General features: G+C 44.5%; 1 protein-coding gene across 4 annotated transcripts in view; it reads right to left on the bottom strand.

Moving 5' to 3' along the window:
• MST1R (macrophage stimulating 1 receptor) overlaps positions 1–17,650 on the bottom strand; it is a 34,671-nt gene that overhangs the window by 7,412 nt on the left and 9,609 nt on the right. For all 4 annotated transcript variants that reach the window (XR_011976453.1, XM_072650696.1, XM_072650695.1 and 1 more), the window contains exons 3-13: positions 17,234–17,422; positions 16,559–16,684; positions 16,203–16,373; positions 15,346–15,506; positions 12,271–12,430; positions 12,000–12,136; positions 7,075–7,239; positions 6,681–6,774; positions 6,219–6,431; positions 5,510–5,656; positions 4,809–4,971 (exon numbers count right to left, since the gene is read on the bottom strand). Coding sequence is in view for 3 of the 4 variants with exons in the window: in XM_072650696.1 (XP_072506797.1) it covers positions 4,809–4,971; positions 5,510–5,656; positions 6,219–6,431; positions 6,681–6,774; positions 7,075–7,239; positions 12,000–12,136; positions 12,271–12,430; positions 15,346–15,506; positions 16,203–16,373; positions 16,559–16,684; positions 17,234–17,422 (1,726 nt within the window). In the remaining variant the exon portion in view is untranslated. The remainder of the gene's footprint in view (positions 1–4,808; positions 4,972–5,509; positions 5,657–6,218; positions 6,432–6,680; positions 6,775–7,074; positions 7,240–11,999; positions 12,137–12,270; positions 12,431–15,345; positions 15,507–16,202; positions 16,374–16,558; positions 16,685–17,233; positions 17,423–17,650) is intronic.

The raw sequence follows: 17,650 nt of genomic DNA, 5'->3' as shown, positions 1-17,650 counted from the left end.
CTTCACAGGTGCTAGCTCTGATTCCTGAAGGTTACCATTACTCAAAAATCCATTTTCTTCTAGCTGGGTTTACCAGCAGTCATTTATTTTATATTGAGTGAGAAGGTCTGGTCAAAAGCTATAAGCTTTACTTCCACCAGAAGTACACTCTCCAGAGGAAGTCTCTGGTTCTTTGCCCTGCTTCTGTCTGTTTGGGTGCCCTGTTTCCTCTCATCACAGATCAACATCAGCCTCCACCATCCAGATAATTGTCGTTTCTGATACACAGGGATTCATGGGATGGGGCATCTACATTCACATTGTTTCTTCAAGTCAAATAATGCACACAGAACTCAGAGATGGCTGGGGCCACAGCTGGTTGGTGGCATCCAAATGAACACTTGTCAGAATTAGGTCAACAAGTTGTTTTCTGTTCTTCTCTGAAATTAGCTCTGTACACATCGTCCCAAAACATTTTAGAGACAGCTCTCTTCAAGGCCAATCCCACCAATTTGTGGTTGGGAGAACAGCTCTCCTTGTTTATGAGCCCTCTATTGGCAAATGCAATTGGCTTCCAATGGTCATTGATCTTCTGGTACAAAACTCCCCCCCCAGGCTGGCATTAGTGTGTAACATAAGAGGCCTGAAGGGTACATACGTCAAGTTACCAAGTCTTTGTCAGCAATTTCTAAAATGTGCCAGACAATCTGGGCTGGATCCCCTCTCCCTCCTTTTGGTTATTTGGCCATCATCAAATTTTCTTCTTTTTCCTCTCTTTTTAAAATTTAAATTATTTTATTTGTTTTCAGTTTTCTACAATCACTTTCATATATCTTCGATTTTTTTCACCTCCCTCTCCCTCCTTTCCCCCTCCCTCCGCAAGATGGCATGCAATCATACATAAGCTTCTGCACATACATTCTTATTAAACACATTTTCACCTTAGTCATATTGCATAGAAGAATTAAAATGAATGGAAGAAACCATGGAACAAAACAAAACATAACACAAGAGAAAATGGTCTGCTTCATCTGCGATCCAATTCCATAGTTCTCTCTCTGGATGTGGAAGGCATTTGCCTCAAGAGTCCATTGGGAATTTTTTAGGTCCTTGCATTGCCATGAAGGGCTAAGTCTACCAGAAAAATTCCTCACACACTGTGGTTGTTACTGTGTACAGAGTTCTCCTGGTTCTGCTCCTTTCACTCAGCATCAGTTCATATAAGTCCTTCCAGGCCTCTCTGAAGTCCTCTTGTTCATCATTTCTTATAGCACAATAGTATTCCATTACATTCATGTACTACAACTTGTTCAGCCATTCCCCAATGGATGGGCATTCCCTTGATTTCCAGTTTTTGGCCACCACAAAGAGAACTGCTATAAATATTTTTGTACATGTGGGACCCTTTCCCATTTTTATAATCTCTTTGGGATACAGTCCTAGAAGCAATATTGCTGGATAAAAGGGTATGTACATTTTTGAAGCCCTTTGGACATAGTTCCAAATTGCTCTCCAGCATGGTTGGATCAGCTCACAGCTCTACCAACAATGAATTAGTGTTCCAACTCTCCCTCATCTTCTCTAACATTTATCATTTTCCTTTTTTGTCATGTTAGCCAATCTGATAGGTGTGATGTGGTACCTCAGAGTTGTTTTGATTTGCATCTCTCTAATCAGTAGTGATTTGGAGCATTTTTTCATATAACTATAGACAGCTTTAATTTCTTCCTCTGAAAACTACCTGTTCATATCCTTTGACATGGTCAAATTTTCTGTACCACCAGCTTAGGGAGGGATGAGGCCATTCTTCGGAGTGATTCCTGAGTGTCCTTCATCTCTAAAGAGATTTTCCAGAACTGCCCTCCAAAAGGAGAGTTAAGGAGGTAGATGGTAAACAGGGTCCCCTGTGCACATATTAAATCCCATTCATACAGTGAAAATACTCTAGCTGGATCTTCTTCCTCAAATAATCCTTCTACTCTCCCAGCATTGGAAAAGGAAGTCTCTAAAATTGAGCTTCTCCACACCCACCACCAGAGGTGCTGGGTTCAGGACCCACTCTTGCTCTAGTCCTTGGTGTTTTTTGCTAGAAGTGTCTTTTATCATCCTTTAAGGTTCTACACAGGAGGCATGGATAATGGAGATTTCCAGATGCTGTACCCTAGCTATTTAACTACCGTTCTCCATTGGGACAGGTGTTCATTCTCATATCCAATGATGATCCCTCCTTATGTATATGCCCCAGGATTGCCCTGGAAACAGGGGAGGGAGGAGCTCACATGAAATCTCATGTGTCAAAGTTCTGTGTGTATATGTCTTTCTTGTCCCCTATCTAGACTTGTAAATTCCATCAGGACATAAACCACATCTCACCTAAATATCGTTTTCCTCCAACTAGTCAACCAACAAGTATTTATTAAATACTTACTATAATACTGTGCTAAGCACTAGGGATTCGAAGAAAAAGCCAAAAGCAATCCCCAATGAGCTTACGTTTTAACGGAAAGACAATAGTCACACACAAGACATACACAAAGTAGGTGGAAGGTAGCTAAGAGGGGGAGGCCCTAGCAGCTGGGGATAGTGAGGCCTTTGGGCTGAGTCTTGAAAGAAGCCAGGAATTCTAAGAATTGGAGGTGAGGAGGGAGAACATTCCAGGGACGAGGCTCAGGCAATGCAGAGGTGTAGAGATGAGTGTCATGAGAGGAAAAAATCTAGTAAGTCAGTATGGATGGTTGTGTTTTGTCCTTCATTCTCAAAGAGGACCATGACATCAAGAGGATGACATGACTTGCACTTGGCTTTGATTTGAGTGAGGGAGGACCGTGCAAGGTCACCAGCCTCACTCTCTTCTCCTGAGCCATCTGGGTCCAGTGGCCTGATATTCATCAGGACGACTGGAGATGGCCCAGGATGCAATGGGCGATCCTGGCTCTTTCAGGCTAAGGTCTTATCACGTTCTCACTTTGAGGGAGACACACCATTCAATGAATAGGTTTCTTTAAGTAGTTACTCAAGGGATGGCCCCTTTAAAAAAAATCAAACTGGAAAGGGAAGACCCTCAAGGTTCCTGGGTAAAAGAGCGCATTTTAAACAGTTACCATTTAGATGGACCTCAGCACGAGTGACTAGAGGGGTGAGAAAACTGGAAATGAAAGAAGGGGCCAGGTGGTAAAGATTTCTAAATGCCAAACAAAGGAGCTTATTATGTTTTATTCTAGTGATAATAGGGAGCCATTGGAATTTGTTGAGTGGCAGGGTGGGGGACTGGGGGGGTGGGAGGAGGGTGACATAGTCAGACCTGCATTTTAAGAAAATCACTTTGGCAGCTGTGTGGAGGATGGATTCAAGTGGGGAGAGATTCACTCTGCACTCAGCAGATACTTAATAATTTTATGATTGATTGATAATAGACATGCAAGTTTTCTGAATCATCATGCAAAGCATAATGGGTGCTACCATGAATTATAATTTTCCATTGTTAGATTCTGGTCCCAAGGGCATAGACTTAGAATAACAGGACCCCAGAGCAGACTGGGATCTTAGAACACAGAAGACAGATTATCAGACTTGGAAAGGGCCTTAGAACTCAGAACATAGAACGTCAGACCTGGGAGGGGCCTTAGAACCCAGAACATAGAATGTCAGACCTGGGAGGGGCCTTAGAACCCAGAACATAGAATGTCAGACCTGGGAGGGGCCTTAGAACCCAGAACATAGAATGTCAGACCTGGGAGGGGCCTTAGAACGCAGAACATAGAATGTCAGACCTGGGAGGGGCCTTAGAACCCAGAACATAGAATGTCAGACCTGGGAGGGGCCTTAGAACCCAGAACATAGAATGTCAGACCTGGGAGGGGCCTTAGAACCCAGAACATAGAACGTCAGACCTGTGAGGGGCCTTAGAACCCAGAACATAGAATGTCAGACCTGGGAGGGGACCAAAAAAAATGGCTGAGCTGGGAGAGACTTTGGAGATCATACAGTTCAACCTTCTCATTTTAGAGATGAGAAAACTAAGTCCTAGATGGGGAGGTGACTTGTCCAAATTTACCGGCAGTCAGTGGCAAAGACAGGACTAAAATACAATTTTTCTGACTCCCAAATGATGAACTTTTAGGTCTAGGCTGGAGAGAGAGGGAGGTGGGGAGTGTAACAGGATGAGACTAGAGATATATTCCTTCAGACTCAGTCTAAGAGCTGAAAGGGACCTCACCTCAAAGGTGTCTGGTCCAACCTGCACCTAAACAGGAATCTCTTTAACAATGTGCCTAACAAATCATTGGAGATCTCCACTCATCACCTCCTGCGACAGCTTATTCCTCTTTATTAAATGCCTACTATGTTCCAGGCACTGTACTAAGTGGTTTTTACAAGTATGATTTCATTTGATCCTCACAACAACCCTGCAAGGTAGGTGCTTTTATAATCCCCATTTTACAGATGAGGAAACTGAGGCAAACAGAGGTTAAGTGATTTGCCTAGCGTCATACAGCTAGTAAGTGTCTGAGGCCAGGAGCAGCACTCCATCCAGTGCACCACCACCTAGCTGCCTCTAACTATTGGGATGTCTTCACTCACACTGAGGCAACATGTACCTCTTTCACTTCTAGTCTTCTAAGTTCTATCCTTTGCCACCTAATCTCAACTTGCTTTCATGTCAGGGCCATAAAAGTATGGAGCTCAGACAGGTCAAACCATCATTCCATCGGGGGCCCATGAGCACCAGTAGGGATGATGCCACTCAAGACCTATTCATTCTTCCAGATTGCTGGGGAGGATGAATAGAAGGAAGGGGAAGGGGAAGATGAGTGGACAGAAAGACTCACCCTGCCTCTTCATCTTCTTCCTCCACAACTTGAAAAGCAGCAAGGACAAGAAGCAGACTACCAGTGCAACGATGATTATTAAGAACACAATGATGAAGACTTGTGGGAACTGGGAGCTTCGTACCACGTCACCAATGCGCCAACAGTGCCCATTAATGCAGACCTAGGGATCAACCAGACCCAGCTCACACTCTGCAGGCTGTAAACACTTCCCACTCCCCAGTGGTCTCCCATCTATAAAGGTTCCATTTTGGGCCATCGTTACCATCCCACCATTTCTAGTCCACTGGTAGCTTGGATTCTAGACCTGGTTTCCTGGAATCTGTTAGGTGAGATTTCATCTTATATTATTGGGGAAGGGGGTGGAGGGGAGGAATAGTGGGTGGAGCTTAAGCCTCCATGACGCTTCCCTATGTCCTGATGATGTTGCCCAAGCCTTGCTGTGATCTCATTGTTGGGGCTACTGAGCAAAATCATCCCCTCTCAAGTTGTAGAGGACCCGAGCTGGTAGAGGTGAGTCCAGGGTTTAGGAGCCAAGTATTCAAGGGCTCGGGCCTCAATTGCTCTCTCCATGTTCCTAGAAAATAGCTCTCCAATTCTACCCTTGGACTAGAAATTTGAGGTTCAGAGAGAGACCAGGGGACTGTGGCTAAGACCCCAGAGTCCCCATCCTCAGCCCAAGTGCCCAGAAAGCTCCCTACCTGCAGGGGAACTCCACGATGGGGGATGGGCAGGTTGGGAGGAATATAGCAGATCACAGGGTTATTCTTCAGGTTGGCCTGACAGCTCTGACCACCCACAGTTATGTTCACATCCATGCAGGAGGCCACAGCGCTCAGTCCAGAAAACTGTAGGGAATCCCATCCCCTTGTGAACATGAGAATATATTTTTTCTACACTACCTCTTCTCCAACCAGGCCCCTTTTCTCCATAACCATTTGCCTATACCCAAAGCCACCTCTGGTTCCTTCTTCCCTGTCTGCCAATGACTTCCCATTCCCAGTAGACCAGGGCTTTCCCTGAGGGTATTTACTTCCTAGATTGATTTTTTTTTTTTTGTCTAGGTACGAGACCATTCTTTGCCTCATTTTTCACCTGGCCTTAATAACTAAATGGGCATTGCCTCAGACAAACTGAGACCTGGAAAAAACCTTAACTTAAAAGGTCAAGGGCTCCCACTGCATCTGGAGCCATCTCCAGTAGTCCTGATCTATATCTTGTCACTGGACCCTGATGGCTCTGGAGGAGAAAGTGAAGCTGGTGATTTTGCACAGTCCTGCCTCACTTAAATCCAATTCACTTGCAAGTCATGACATCTTCTTCCTAATGTCATGGCCCTCACAACAAGAAGACTCAAGGGTCCAGGAACTCAAGTTTCAACTGCTTCAATTCCCCCGCCCCCATACAAACCTTTACTTCCACAGCGTCCTGCTCAATCTTCAGAGGACCTGCCTGAGAAAGGGCCTGGGGCTTGGAGTAGAATGGGAAGTTGGGGTGGAAGTAGAGGATGGAGCCATCCCCACTGATGCTCAGATTGCCCTGTGCCTTCCATGGGTCTGGCAGATTAGTATAGGCAGGAGCCAGGCACACACGTTTGGTGGAAATTGTCGTATTGTTGCATTCCTGAGGGTCAAGAATATAGAGGCTCATGGGCTGATCAAAAACTTAGCTCTAGACCCAGTATATGAAGGAGGTCTCTACCCTTGGAGATGCAGGGGGACACCCACCCTCCATTTGACCACCTTTGGGGAATAGCTTTGGTAACATTTCTTCTCAGTACCTAGGATGGGGATTGAGGGCCAGCATGGTTTACACATGCTAAAGTGGAAAAGGAGAGGAAAAGATCTCAGAGGAAAGTAGGGGCCCACTCACCAGGTTCTTTGCTTCTGTGTGCCCATCCTCAAAAGTGGTAGTCATCTGCCAAATGGCATCCAGATTCTGGCCCTGGATAGTAATACGAGAGCCACTGGGGAAGGTCAGGAAAGGAGACATTAGTTTTCGATCTCCCACTGCCCACATGGATACTTTAAAGAGTAGGAGCCCCGGGGAACAACTGTACCCCATGAATACCCAAGTCAAGGGGAGAACTAGGGCCTACCCAAAGGATTGTAAGGCCCTGGGAAGACAGGTCCCACAGGGAAGCTTAGACTCAGGAGTTATGGATCAGTTCCAATATCCCTTTGGGGACTGGATACCCAGATGTTCATTTGAGGAAGGAGGGGCGACAGGAAAGGTAGAGGAGACAAAGGGAAAAATGGGGACTCACGGATAGCTGCAATTGGGGGAGATGCTAAAGATTCGAGGATTGTTCCGATACTGGAAGAACCAAGGGGTAGGGATCTCAGAACCTCCGATGTACAAGCTGATGGAGACATTGCCCTGGGCCCCTCCTGGTGGTGTGCTACAGAGAAGCCTCTGAGGTTCATCCATTCTGGAGGGACATGAAAGAAAGGAAACGTTTCAAGACCTGGGGGGGAAGGGAAGTGGAGGAGGGGGAGTTGCAGTCGGGTTGCCTGTCCTGACCCAGCTCCTTCTTCCCTTCTCATTCTCCTTGAGGACCTTTTCCTGCTCCAGGCTGGATCTCTCTTGAAGTCTCTACTCAGCTACCATCACCACCACCTTATCTTGTCTGACTCTCCCATTTGCCTGACAAGACCCACAGCATTCCTAAGCTGCAGGGGACCTGAGTGAATCCAGTCCAATCCGTAACTGAACAGGAGCTTCTACAACATTCCCAACAAGTGGTCATCCAGCCTATGCTCAAAAACTAACAGGGAGGGGAAACTAGCTACCTTAAGTGGACAGCTTTCATTGTTAGCAAGTTTTTCTTTACACTGAAACAAACTCTGCCTCCCTATACTTACTGCTCCTAATTCTGCCCCCTGCAGTCAACCAGAACTCTAAGCCTGCAGCTAGGTGTTACAGTTGGTAAAGTACTGGGCCTGGAGTCAGAAGACCTGAGTTCAAATCCAGCCTCAGAGATTTATAAACTATTTGACTCTGGGCCAGTCATTTCACCTCTGTTTCCTCATCTGTAAAATGGGGATAATAATATCACCTGCCTCCCAGGGTTGTTATAAAGATCAAAGAGATAACTATTGTAAAGCACTTAGCACAGTATCTGGTACATAATTATCTCTGTATAAATGTTGGCTATTATTATTATTACTATATGATAGACCTTCAAATACTTGTCTGTAGCAGTTTACATTTTCCACAAGTCATATAGACAGAGCTATATAATCTATATCACATATAGATTATGTACCTCTGTCTATCAAATAGATATAGATTATCTATCTATATCACATAGACAGATATAGGTTATCTATCTATATCTATCCCATAGATATAGATTATCTATATATCTATGTCTATATACATATATCAGAACTAGATAAATCTAATCATAAAATAAATCAGAAAGAAGTTGAGGATGAATAGAATTTTAGAAAAGTTAGATATGAAAGACCTCTGGAGAAAACTAAATGGAAATAGAAAGGAATATACCTTTTACCCAGCTGTACATGGCACCATCACAAAAATTATCCATATATTAGGACATGAAAACCTCACAAACAAATGTAGAAAAGCAGAAATATTAAATGCACCCTTTTTAGACTGTAATGCAATAAAAATGACATTCAATAAAGGGCTTTGGAAGTGTAGATTAAAAATTTATTGGAAACTAATTTAATCCTAAAGGATAGATAGATAGATAGATAGATAGATAGATAGATAGATAGATAGATAGATAGATGGATGGATAGTTAGATAGGTAGATAGATACTAGGTGGTATAATGGAGAGAGCACTGGACTTGAAATGAGAAAGATGAGTTAGAATATGGCTTCAACTCTCATTAGCCATGTGGCCCTGGACAAGTGACTTTTAATAATTCTCAGCCTAAGTTTCCCTATCTTTAAAGCATGGATAATAGTAGCAGAAACTTCACAGTGCAATTGTGAGGAGAAAATGAGACAACATCAGCAAAATGTTTAACAAATTTTAAAATGCTATATAAATGTTGTTTGTCCTTCATTTTCAAAGAGGACCAGTGAAGTCATAAGTGACTTGGGCTTAAATTGGATTTAAGTGAAGCAGAGTTGCACAAAATTGTCAGCCTCATTCTCCCTGAGTCATCAAAGTCCAGGGGCAGGACAAAAGTCAGGACAACTGGTGATGGCCCTGGATACACTGGTTAACTTTGGTGTCTTTGATGCCTGACCAAGCTCTAAGCTATTCACAGTACCTGCTCTAGTCACCTTCATAGCTGTTGGAATAAATTGTTCTCATCTACCCATTTCACTGGGAGAAAGTCTTCACATGTTTGGGGTAGATATCCCCCTAATTCATTGATGGGTTTGAGGCCTGTCAGTTACCCTCAACCTGGTTTAGCCCATCTGCTGAGATGCTTTTACCAGGGTGTGACCACTGCTTGTACTACAACTTCTTGAAGCCACAGATGAGAGTTGGGTGACAGGTGAACAGTAAAGGTGGATGAGCAACCCTGAAAAAGGCTCAGCAATCCCTCATAACAGAGGGGCTATTCCTCTTGAAGACTCCATATACCCCAAAACTAATGCTAGCTCCTATTCCAAGCTAAACATCTCAAGTTCACTCAACAGATCCTTCAATGCCATTGACCCTCATTATTCCAGATAGGCTCTATAGGATCTAGAACTGAACATGATACTCCAGATGTGATCTGACCAGAGCAGAGAGTGTTCAGGGTGGTACTGGGCCTCTCTCAATAGGACTGAATCACATATTCTTTGTTATGGTCACTAGGGCTCTCAATAGCTGTCAACCACCAGAGCTTGATTGCTTCCACTATTGATTTATGTTATCGAAGCTCAGCTGGGCCCTCACTAGTGCAGGGCAATTCTTTTACTTCGCCTTAACCAGTTTTCTATCTCACTATCCACAGTAGCTGAAACCAAACTTCTCCTCTCCTCAAGCCCTACTACCTACTTTTTACCACCCTCTTAGCAGACCTAATCTCACTTTACTGAGAAAATAAGAGGCCATTCACTAAGAGGTCCTTCTTCTCCCGTCCCCACCCATCTTCTCTACATCTCAAGACCTTTGGATGTCATCTCCTTTATTTAGCTTCTTTATTTTAGTCTCTGATGAAGCAACAATGCTCAGGGTACCAACCTTTTCTCTTTCATGGGTGGGGAACCTGCAGCCTCAAGGTCACACGTAACCCTTTGAATACAAACTTCACACAACAAATCCCCTTAATAAAAGGATTTGTTCTGTAAAATTTGGACTAAGCCAAAGGGCTGGACCCAAGGACCTAAAAGACCACTTGTGGCCTCAAGGGTGCAGGTTCCCCACCCCTGTCTTAGGCCCTTGATCCCACCCCCTTCCGTCTCCTTAGACAGACTGAAATCCTTCAATCTTCAATCTTTCCCTTTATACTGGCTCATCCCTTGATACTGACAAGTTCTCCCATAGTCTCCTTTGACCCTACCATCCCCTACTATCATCTTATATGTCTCCTTCATTTCATAGTCAAATTCCTAGAAAGAATGATCAACACTCATTGCCTCTATTTCCTCTCTTCTCACTCACTTATCAACCTTTTGCATTCTGGCTTCTGGCTACATCACCCAACTGAAACTGCCCTCCTCAAAGTTGCCAGTGATCTCTTAGTTGCTCTCTGGTAGTCTTTTGTCATCCTTTCCAACCACTCTGCAGTATTTGGTACAGAGGACCACCATCTCCTCCTGGATACTCCCTCCTCTCAAGGTTTTAATGACACTATGATCTCCCAGTTCTCTTCCCACCTGTTTGTTTCTTCTCAACCTCTTTGCTGGTCCATTGTTCATATGCCACGTCCTGACTGTGGCAGATATCCTGAGGCTTTGTCCTAGGCCCTGTTCTTTTCCCTTTCTACACTTTCTCTTGGTGCCATGTCAATGTAGATGATTCCAAGGTCTATATATCCAGCCCCAGTCTTTCTCTTGAGCGCCAGTCTTGCAGCAACAACCTATTCCATATTTGAAACTAGATGTCTTGTAGACAGTTCCAACTCAATATTTCTAAGCCAGAACTCATCTTTCTCTTCAAGTTCACCCCTCATCTGAACTTCTCTATTTCTGCCTAGGATACGACCATAGAGTCCTTCACATTAGCAGCCTCAGGGTCATCCTCAGCTCTTCCCTCTCCCTCATCCCACAAATCAAATCAGGTTTTGTCCTCCAAAACATCTCTTTCGTCCAGCTAGCTATTGGAGAGGATGGAGCACTAGGCTTGGAGTCAGGGAGCCCTGAGTTCAAATATGACCTCAGATTTGCCTAGCTGTGTGACCCTGGGCAAATCACTTAGTCACCTTTCTCCTCAGTTTCCTCATCTGTAAAATGGTGATAATAATAGAACCTGTCTCCTAGGGTTGTTGTGAGAATAGGATGAGGTCATAATTGCAAAGTGCCTAACATGGTGCCTTGCACAGTAAGCACTATATAAACGGAGGCTGTCGTTATTATCACCCCTTTCTCCCCACAGCCACAATCCCAGCTGAGATCTTTACTGCCTCTGAAGCCTTACCTACAGGCTCTTAACTCTCCAATCCATACAGCTTCTAAAGTGATATTGCTAAAACAAAGGTCTGACTACCATGTCACTTCCTTGCCCAAGCAGCTCTGGTACTCCCTAGTACCTCTAGAAGCAAAGGCAACTGCTCTGTATGGCATTTGAAGCGTTTCACAACCTGACCCCAAACTGTCTTTCCAGCCTTATTACAGATGACTTCCCTTCACACACTCTAGGTGCTGTCCAACTGGCTTTCTTACTTTTCCTCCAACATACTATTTGATCTTCTTTTTCTTTGCCTTTTCACAGGCTCTTTCCCCAAGCCTGGAATTTACTCTCTCCTATCCTTGGTGTCTTAGATTCCATTCAAGGTTCAACGTAAATGCCACTTTGTATGTAAATTTGTAAATGCATGTGTATGTACATATTATCTCACTCAGTCTTCAGACAGAATTCAAGCTCCTTAGATCAAGGAATGGTTCATTTTTGTCTTTGTGTCCCCAGCACTTAAGTACAATAACTGGCAAACAGGAGGTGCTTAATAAATGCTTACTGATTGACTGCTTGCTCCAAAGAAAAAGAATACATTACAGCAACAAGTACCCTCCAACCATTCCCAAGCACCATCACTCAGTGCCCATGCAGTACTCACAGTCCAAAGCGGCACTCAGTTCCGTTAATCAGCACCAGACGACTGGACCCCACGTTTAGATTTTGTCCTTTGATGGTGAGCTGAGTGCCACCAGCCCATGGGCCAAACAAGGGCACAATGGAGGTCACCACTGGTTGCTACTCAGACACAAAGGAAAAAAGCCCAGAGAATACCCAATCAGTCATTCAATGCCCAATACTTAGGGTCAGTCTCCCAGCGCACCCCTGTTACCTCCCCATTTTCATCCCTGACAGTAACAAAAGTGACTTACTACAAAGGAGAAGCCACTCAGGACAGAAGAACCATTCAGTTGAAACTGAAATTTGGAAGCTATCCCAGAGACGGTGAGGGTGACATTGGCAGGACCAGGAGCCTGGGAACTTGATGCCTCTAGCAAACACTCTAGCTGTTCCACGTAGTCCTTCTTGGAGCTTGGGAGGTTCAGGGGAAACATCAGGGCAGGTGAAGTCTTATGTTTGAAACCTTCCCTCTACCCCATTTCAAACTCTCTCAACATGCATCTTATCCATCCATGACACTCTCTAGCCAACAAGTCAACAAGCATTTAATAGGCGCCTACTATGTTCTGGTAGAGCATTTCAAGCTCATATTGGTCTGATCAGCCACAGTCAGACACACTGAAACTTAACTTTATCATGGTGGTGTCATTTTGGTCTTCTTCAAGAACGGAGGACAACAACCAACCAACCAACCAACCATCTTCTGGGCACTTTACAGAAAAACTAAGAATAAAACACTAAGAAAAACTAGGAATACAAAGGCAAAAAATAGTCCCTGCTTTCAAGGAACTCATAATCTAACAGGGAATACATACAGCATGTAAATAATTATATACAAACAAGACACATGCAGGACAAATCGCAGATAATGAACACATTTAGGGTTAGGATTAGAATCGGAGGCATTTAGGATTAGCAACTAACATTAAAGAGGATCAGGAAAAGCTTCTTGCAGAAGGTGAAATTGTAAGTACGATCTAAAAGAAGCTAGGCACCAGAGATGAGGAGGGAGAGCATTCCAGGCATGAGAGAACGCTAGTAAAAATGCACTAAGCTGGGAGATGGATTCAATTCTTAGCCTGGCATTCAAGGCTCTCCAAAATCCAGACTCAATCTACCTTTTTAACCTTATGTCCTAATTCTACCCATCATATCACCTCCTATCCCAGTCTGCATGAACTACTTAACCAAACATACTTTAACTTTGCCCATGCCTGGGATCTCCAAACCTCTACCCTATCAAGTGAGATAATAAGTGTAAAGTACTTAGCATAACACCTGACACATGTAGGCACTTGATAAATCCATGGGCAGCTAGGGGGTGAAGTGGGTAGAGTGCTGGGCCTGAAGTCAGGAAGACTCATCTTCTCCGAATTCAAATCTGGCCTCAGACACTAGCTGTGTGACCCTGGGCAAGTCACTTAACCCTGTTTGCCTCAGCTTCCTCATCTGTAAAATGAGTAAAAGGAGAAAGAAATAGCAAGCCATTTCAGTACCCTTGCCCAACCACACCCAAATGTGATCACAAACAACTGGACACGATCAACCACAAAAATAAATGTTTGGTTCCCCCTTCCCCTGGACCTCTTTCTGTTTATGGAAATAATATCCATCCTCAAGACCCAGTTCCAATGTCACCTCCCTCAGTGGGGAGTTCCCTTCTTCACCCCCATCCCTTGTGCTCCTGCTAGCTCTAACACTGTACCTCTATCTCTCTTAGTGCTTTGTATGGCTCTTTTATGTGTCTATTTGACTGTCACTCCCAGAAGGCAAAGAGTGGGTTTTAACCAACTCAGCAAATTTTTATTAGATGCCTGCTAAGGGTAAAGCCCTGTACTAGAGATACAAAAATAAAAGAGTACCTGACCCCAGGGAGCACATAAGACAAATCTGCAAACAACTACAATACAATTGAAGACGAAAGTGCAGAGGTGAGGTAATATAGAGAAGGACAACAGATTAGGGAGGGATTGATCACTTCTAGCTAGAGGAGGGGGTGAATCAGGGAAGGGTATGTTCAGGGCGAGACTTGAGCTAGACCTTTAAGAAAGAGAAAGGTCCTCAGCCATGTAAGGACCTAAAGCAATTCATGATGAAAAATGCCATCCACATCCAGAGAAAAGACTATGGAGCTGGAATGCAAAGTGAAGCAGATTATTTTCCTTTCTGCTTTGTTTTGTTTTCTTTCTCATGGTTTCTCCCATTCATTGTGATTCTTTTGTGCCCATATCAGATTGCATGCCAGCTTGGGGAGGGAGGGGGAGAAAATTTAAAACTTAGAGAAATGAATGTTGAAAACTAAAAATAAATAAGCTAATAATAAAATAAAATAATTTTTTTTAAAAAAGAAAGAGAAGGCTCTCAACAGATTGAAATGAGGAGAGTGTTTTAGGCATGGAACAAATGCAGAGAGGCGAGGACGAGGACACTCTAAGACTGGGGAATAGCCAGTAGTCCAATTTGTCTGTACCATAGAATACAATAAGGTTGAAAAAGGGAGGCTGAAGCTATGGTAGAGAGGCTCATTGATACCAAGGTAAGGAGTCTGCGTTACATCCAGCAGACAGTAGGGAGCTATTGAAAGAAAGAGTCACTCAGCAGAGTGACATGCTGACATGCTGAGACTTGTGCATATAAAGATGATGATGAAGGAAGGACAGATCAGAGAGGGGACAGAATACAGGCAGGGAGACCCATGGGATAAATAAGGACAGCCTGAGCCAAGGCAGAGCTGCTGAAAGGAGGATGAACAGAGCTGAGAAACAGGACTTGTTGGCTGACTGGATGTGGATGGGGTGGGGAAGAGAAGAATCCAAGATGGCTTCAGAGCCTTGGATGACTGGATGTATAGTGGTGCCAGGAACAGAAACAGGAATGCTGAGATGAGGTGTAGGTTTAAGCAGAAGGAAAAGACTACTAATTCAGCCTTATTTACCTGTTTCCCCCCACAATGCCCACAGTGCATGGCCTTGAACATAGCAGAGGATCAGTAAATGCTTGTTGAATTCTGAATTCTTATTACATATTATCCTTCCCACTGGTGTAGCTCTAGAGCACCCTCTCATCCTTCCTTGGGTCCTCATAAACAACTGAGAGAGAGGGAGGATTGGAATTCTTATTCCAATTTTACAGATGGGGACACTAAGGCCTAGAGAAGCTATGTGATGTACCCAAGGTCAAACAAGAGACAGTATTGGGACAAGAACCTGAATCCCCTGGTTCCCACCTGGGTGATGTGCTGGGTACAAAGGGGCAGAAATAGAGAGTAAGGTGAGGTGCCTACAGGATCCCTAGTAGGCCAGGAGTGAAGGGTCATGTGCACATACCTCAGGTAGGAGGTAGCCCTGGGCAGCACCTTGCAGGAGCTCTGGCCCACAGTGACTTTCTGGGGACCCTCTGAGTCCAGATTCTGGAAGTGGCTGTGGAAGTTAGAGCCGCATAATGTCAGCTTCGTGCTTCCCCTCGTGGGTCCAGATTTGGGGTGGAACTGTAACAGACATAGTCCCAGCACATGTATGTATGTGCATGTGTTGGGAGGAATAAATCCCCTTTCCCCCTGGGTTTCTAGATCCTAATGAAGGAATGGGAAAGCGTTCATCCCAAGGACTGAAGACCTTCCAGGAAAACCAATCAGGTCTCGTTTGATCCTTTTCTGGCTGCCCTGGCCTATAGTTTTCACTTCCTCCTCTGCCTCATGTAACTCAATGAGCAGCAAATTTTAATCTGGGGTTATTTTTTTTTTTTTTTTGCTTTTTTATTGCTACTTTTTATTTTTTTGCTATTTTCATAAATATTCCAATATAATGGATTTTCTTGAAAAACTGTGTAATTTATTTTATACCTTTTAACAACGTGATTCTGAGTTCATAGACTTCACCAGATTCAGCTCATGGGGTCCACAACACACAAAAGTTAGGACCCCCACATTAGAGCCTCCCTTGTGCAGTTATCTTGGAGCTTCCTGTGCATAGTAGGTCTCCTCAGCCAAATTATGAGATCCCTGTGGGCATGGCCTGGGACTGTTCCTCCATCTCTGCTCTGAAACTGTGAGTTCCCTGGGTATATTGGGCAACTGGAGGCAGATTTTGGTCAGGGCTGAGTGACTTGATTTTAATATTTCTTACTAAGTCGGTCCAAGAAGAAGAAGTGGGAATAGAGGTGCAGAGGCAGGAGAGGAACATACCTCAGTAATATGGGGTGGGCAAGATGCCTGCTGCCAAGTACCTGGACACTCCTCTTGCCAGCCACAAACATCCCCACACCAACCACAGCCCATGAAGCGCTCAGCTCTCAGGCATCTATTACAGGTCAGGAAGTGGCGGCAACCAGGGCCCTGGATTGGCACCTTGAAGACCTGTGGGCAGAGGTAGGGGCATCAATCATAGTCAAGGAAGAGAAAGACAGAGACAGAGACAGGGAGAGAGATGGAGAGACAGTGAGAGACAGAGACAGAGACAGCGAGAGAGACAGAGACGGGGGTGAGAGAGACAGAGACATGGAATGACACACATCTGCCTCCCAAGGAGATCCAGACTTTACTTTATTCCCAGAACTGAAAAACAGGTGGTCCCCAAGGCGGCTGACATCTCGATGCACAGGCTGGGAGGAGCCCAAGGAAAAGTTGGACACGTAGAGTAGGTAGTTGAGTGACCTGAACAACTTCACCTGGGGCCAAAAATGAACACAAATAATGGACATTGCTAGAGCACTTTATGATTTACAAAGCACTTTATGATTATCACACTGAACATCTACATAGCCTTGAAAAGACTGCATGATGCTTGGCACATAAAATCTCACTGGACCCTTACAACAACCCTGTGAACTGGTCACTATTATTATCCCCATTTTACAGATGAGAAACTTGAGACCCAGACATGTTTAGTGACTTACTCAAGGTCAAGCTCTCTCTCTCTCTCACTCTCTCTCTCTGTCTCTGTCTCTCTCTCTCTCCCTATCTTTCTCTCTCTCTCTCTCTCTCTCTCTCTCTCTCTCTCTCTCTCTCACTCTCTCTCTCACACACACACACACACACACACACACACACACGTGCAGTAAGTTGGTAGAACTGCAATTTCTACCCAGCTTTCTTGCCTCCCAGTCTAGAACTCTTTCCCCCTCACCTGCTTCCTCTTTGCTAGAAGAGAGACAGTGGCTTGAGTTTTTTGTCCCATCCCCCACCAGATACTTTGGTGGTCATGCTCTCATCCTCACCTGTAGGATGCGCCCATCAGCAGTACCCATGTGTGCCACAGTAGCATTGCCCTGATGGATAACATGGATGGCTGTAAGGAGAATACCGTCCAGATGCCCATTGAGGAGGTCCACTCGGGGGTGGTTGGTGGGGATCATTGTGGGGTAATTCCAGCAGCTGACATTGGAGCCCAGAGGTGTTGTTTTAGGCTGCAGAGAGGATCAAGAGATGCCAACAGAGAGGGTCGTCAAGAAAAATGAAAACTCATGTGTCTATAGCTCTTTCAAGTTTCCAAATGGCTTCAGAAGTGGCTTCATTGTCTACCAAACAAAGTATAAACTTTTGCTCCTGGTATTTGAGGCTCTCCACGTTCTATCAAACTTTATTTTATTTAAGTCACCTTTGGGTACCCCAAGTAAACTGAAGACACTCTCTGT

Source organism: Notamacropus eugenii, chromosome 1, assembly GCF_028372415.1.
Source record: "Notamacropus eugenii isolate mMacEug1 chromosome 1, mMacEug1.pri_v2, whole genome shotgun sequence".
In the NCBI taxonomy this organism is placed as follows: Eukaryota; Metazoa; Chordata; class Mammalia; order Diprotodontia; family Macropodidae; genus Notamacropus; species Notamacropus eugenii.
This window is presented reverse-complemented; position numbering and strand designations above follow the sequence as displayed.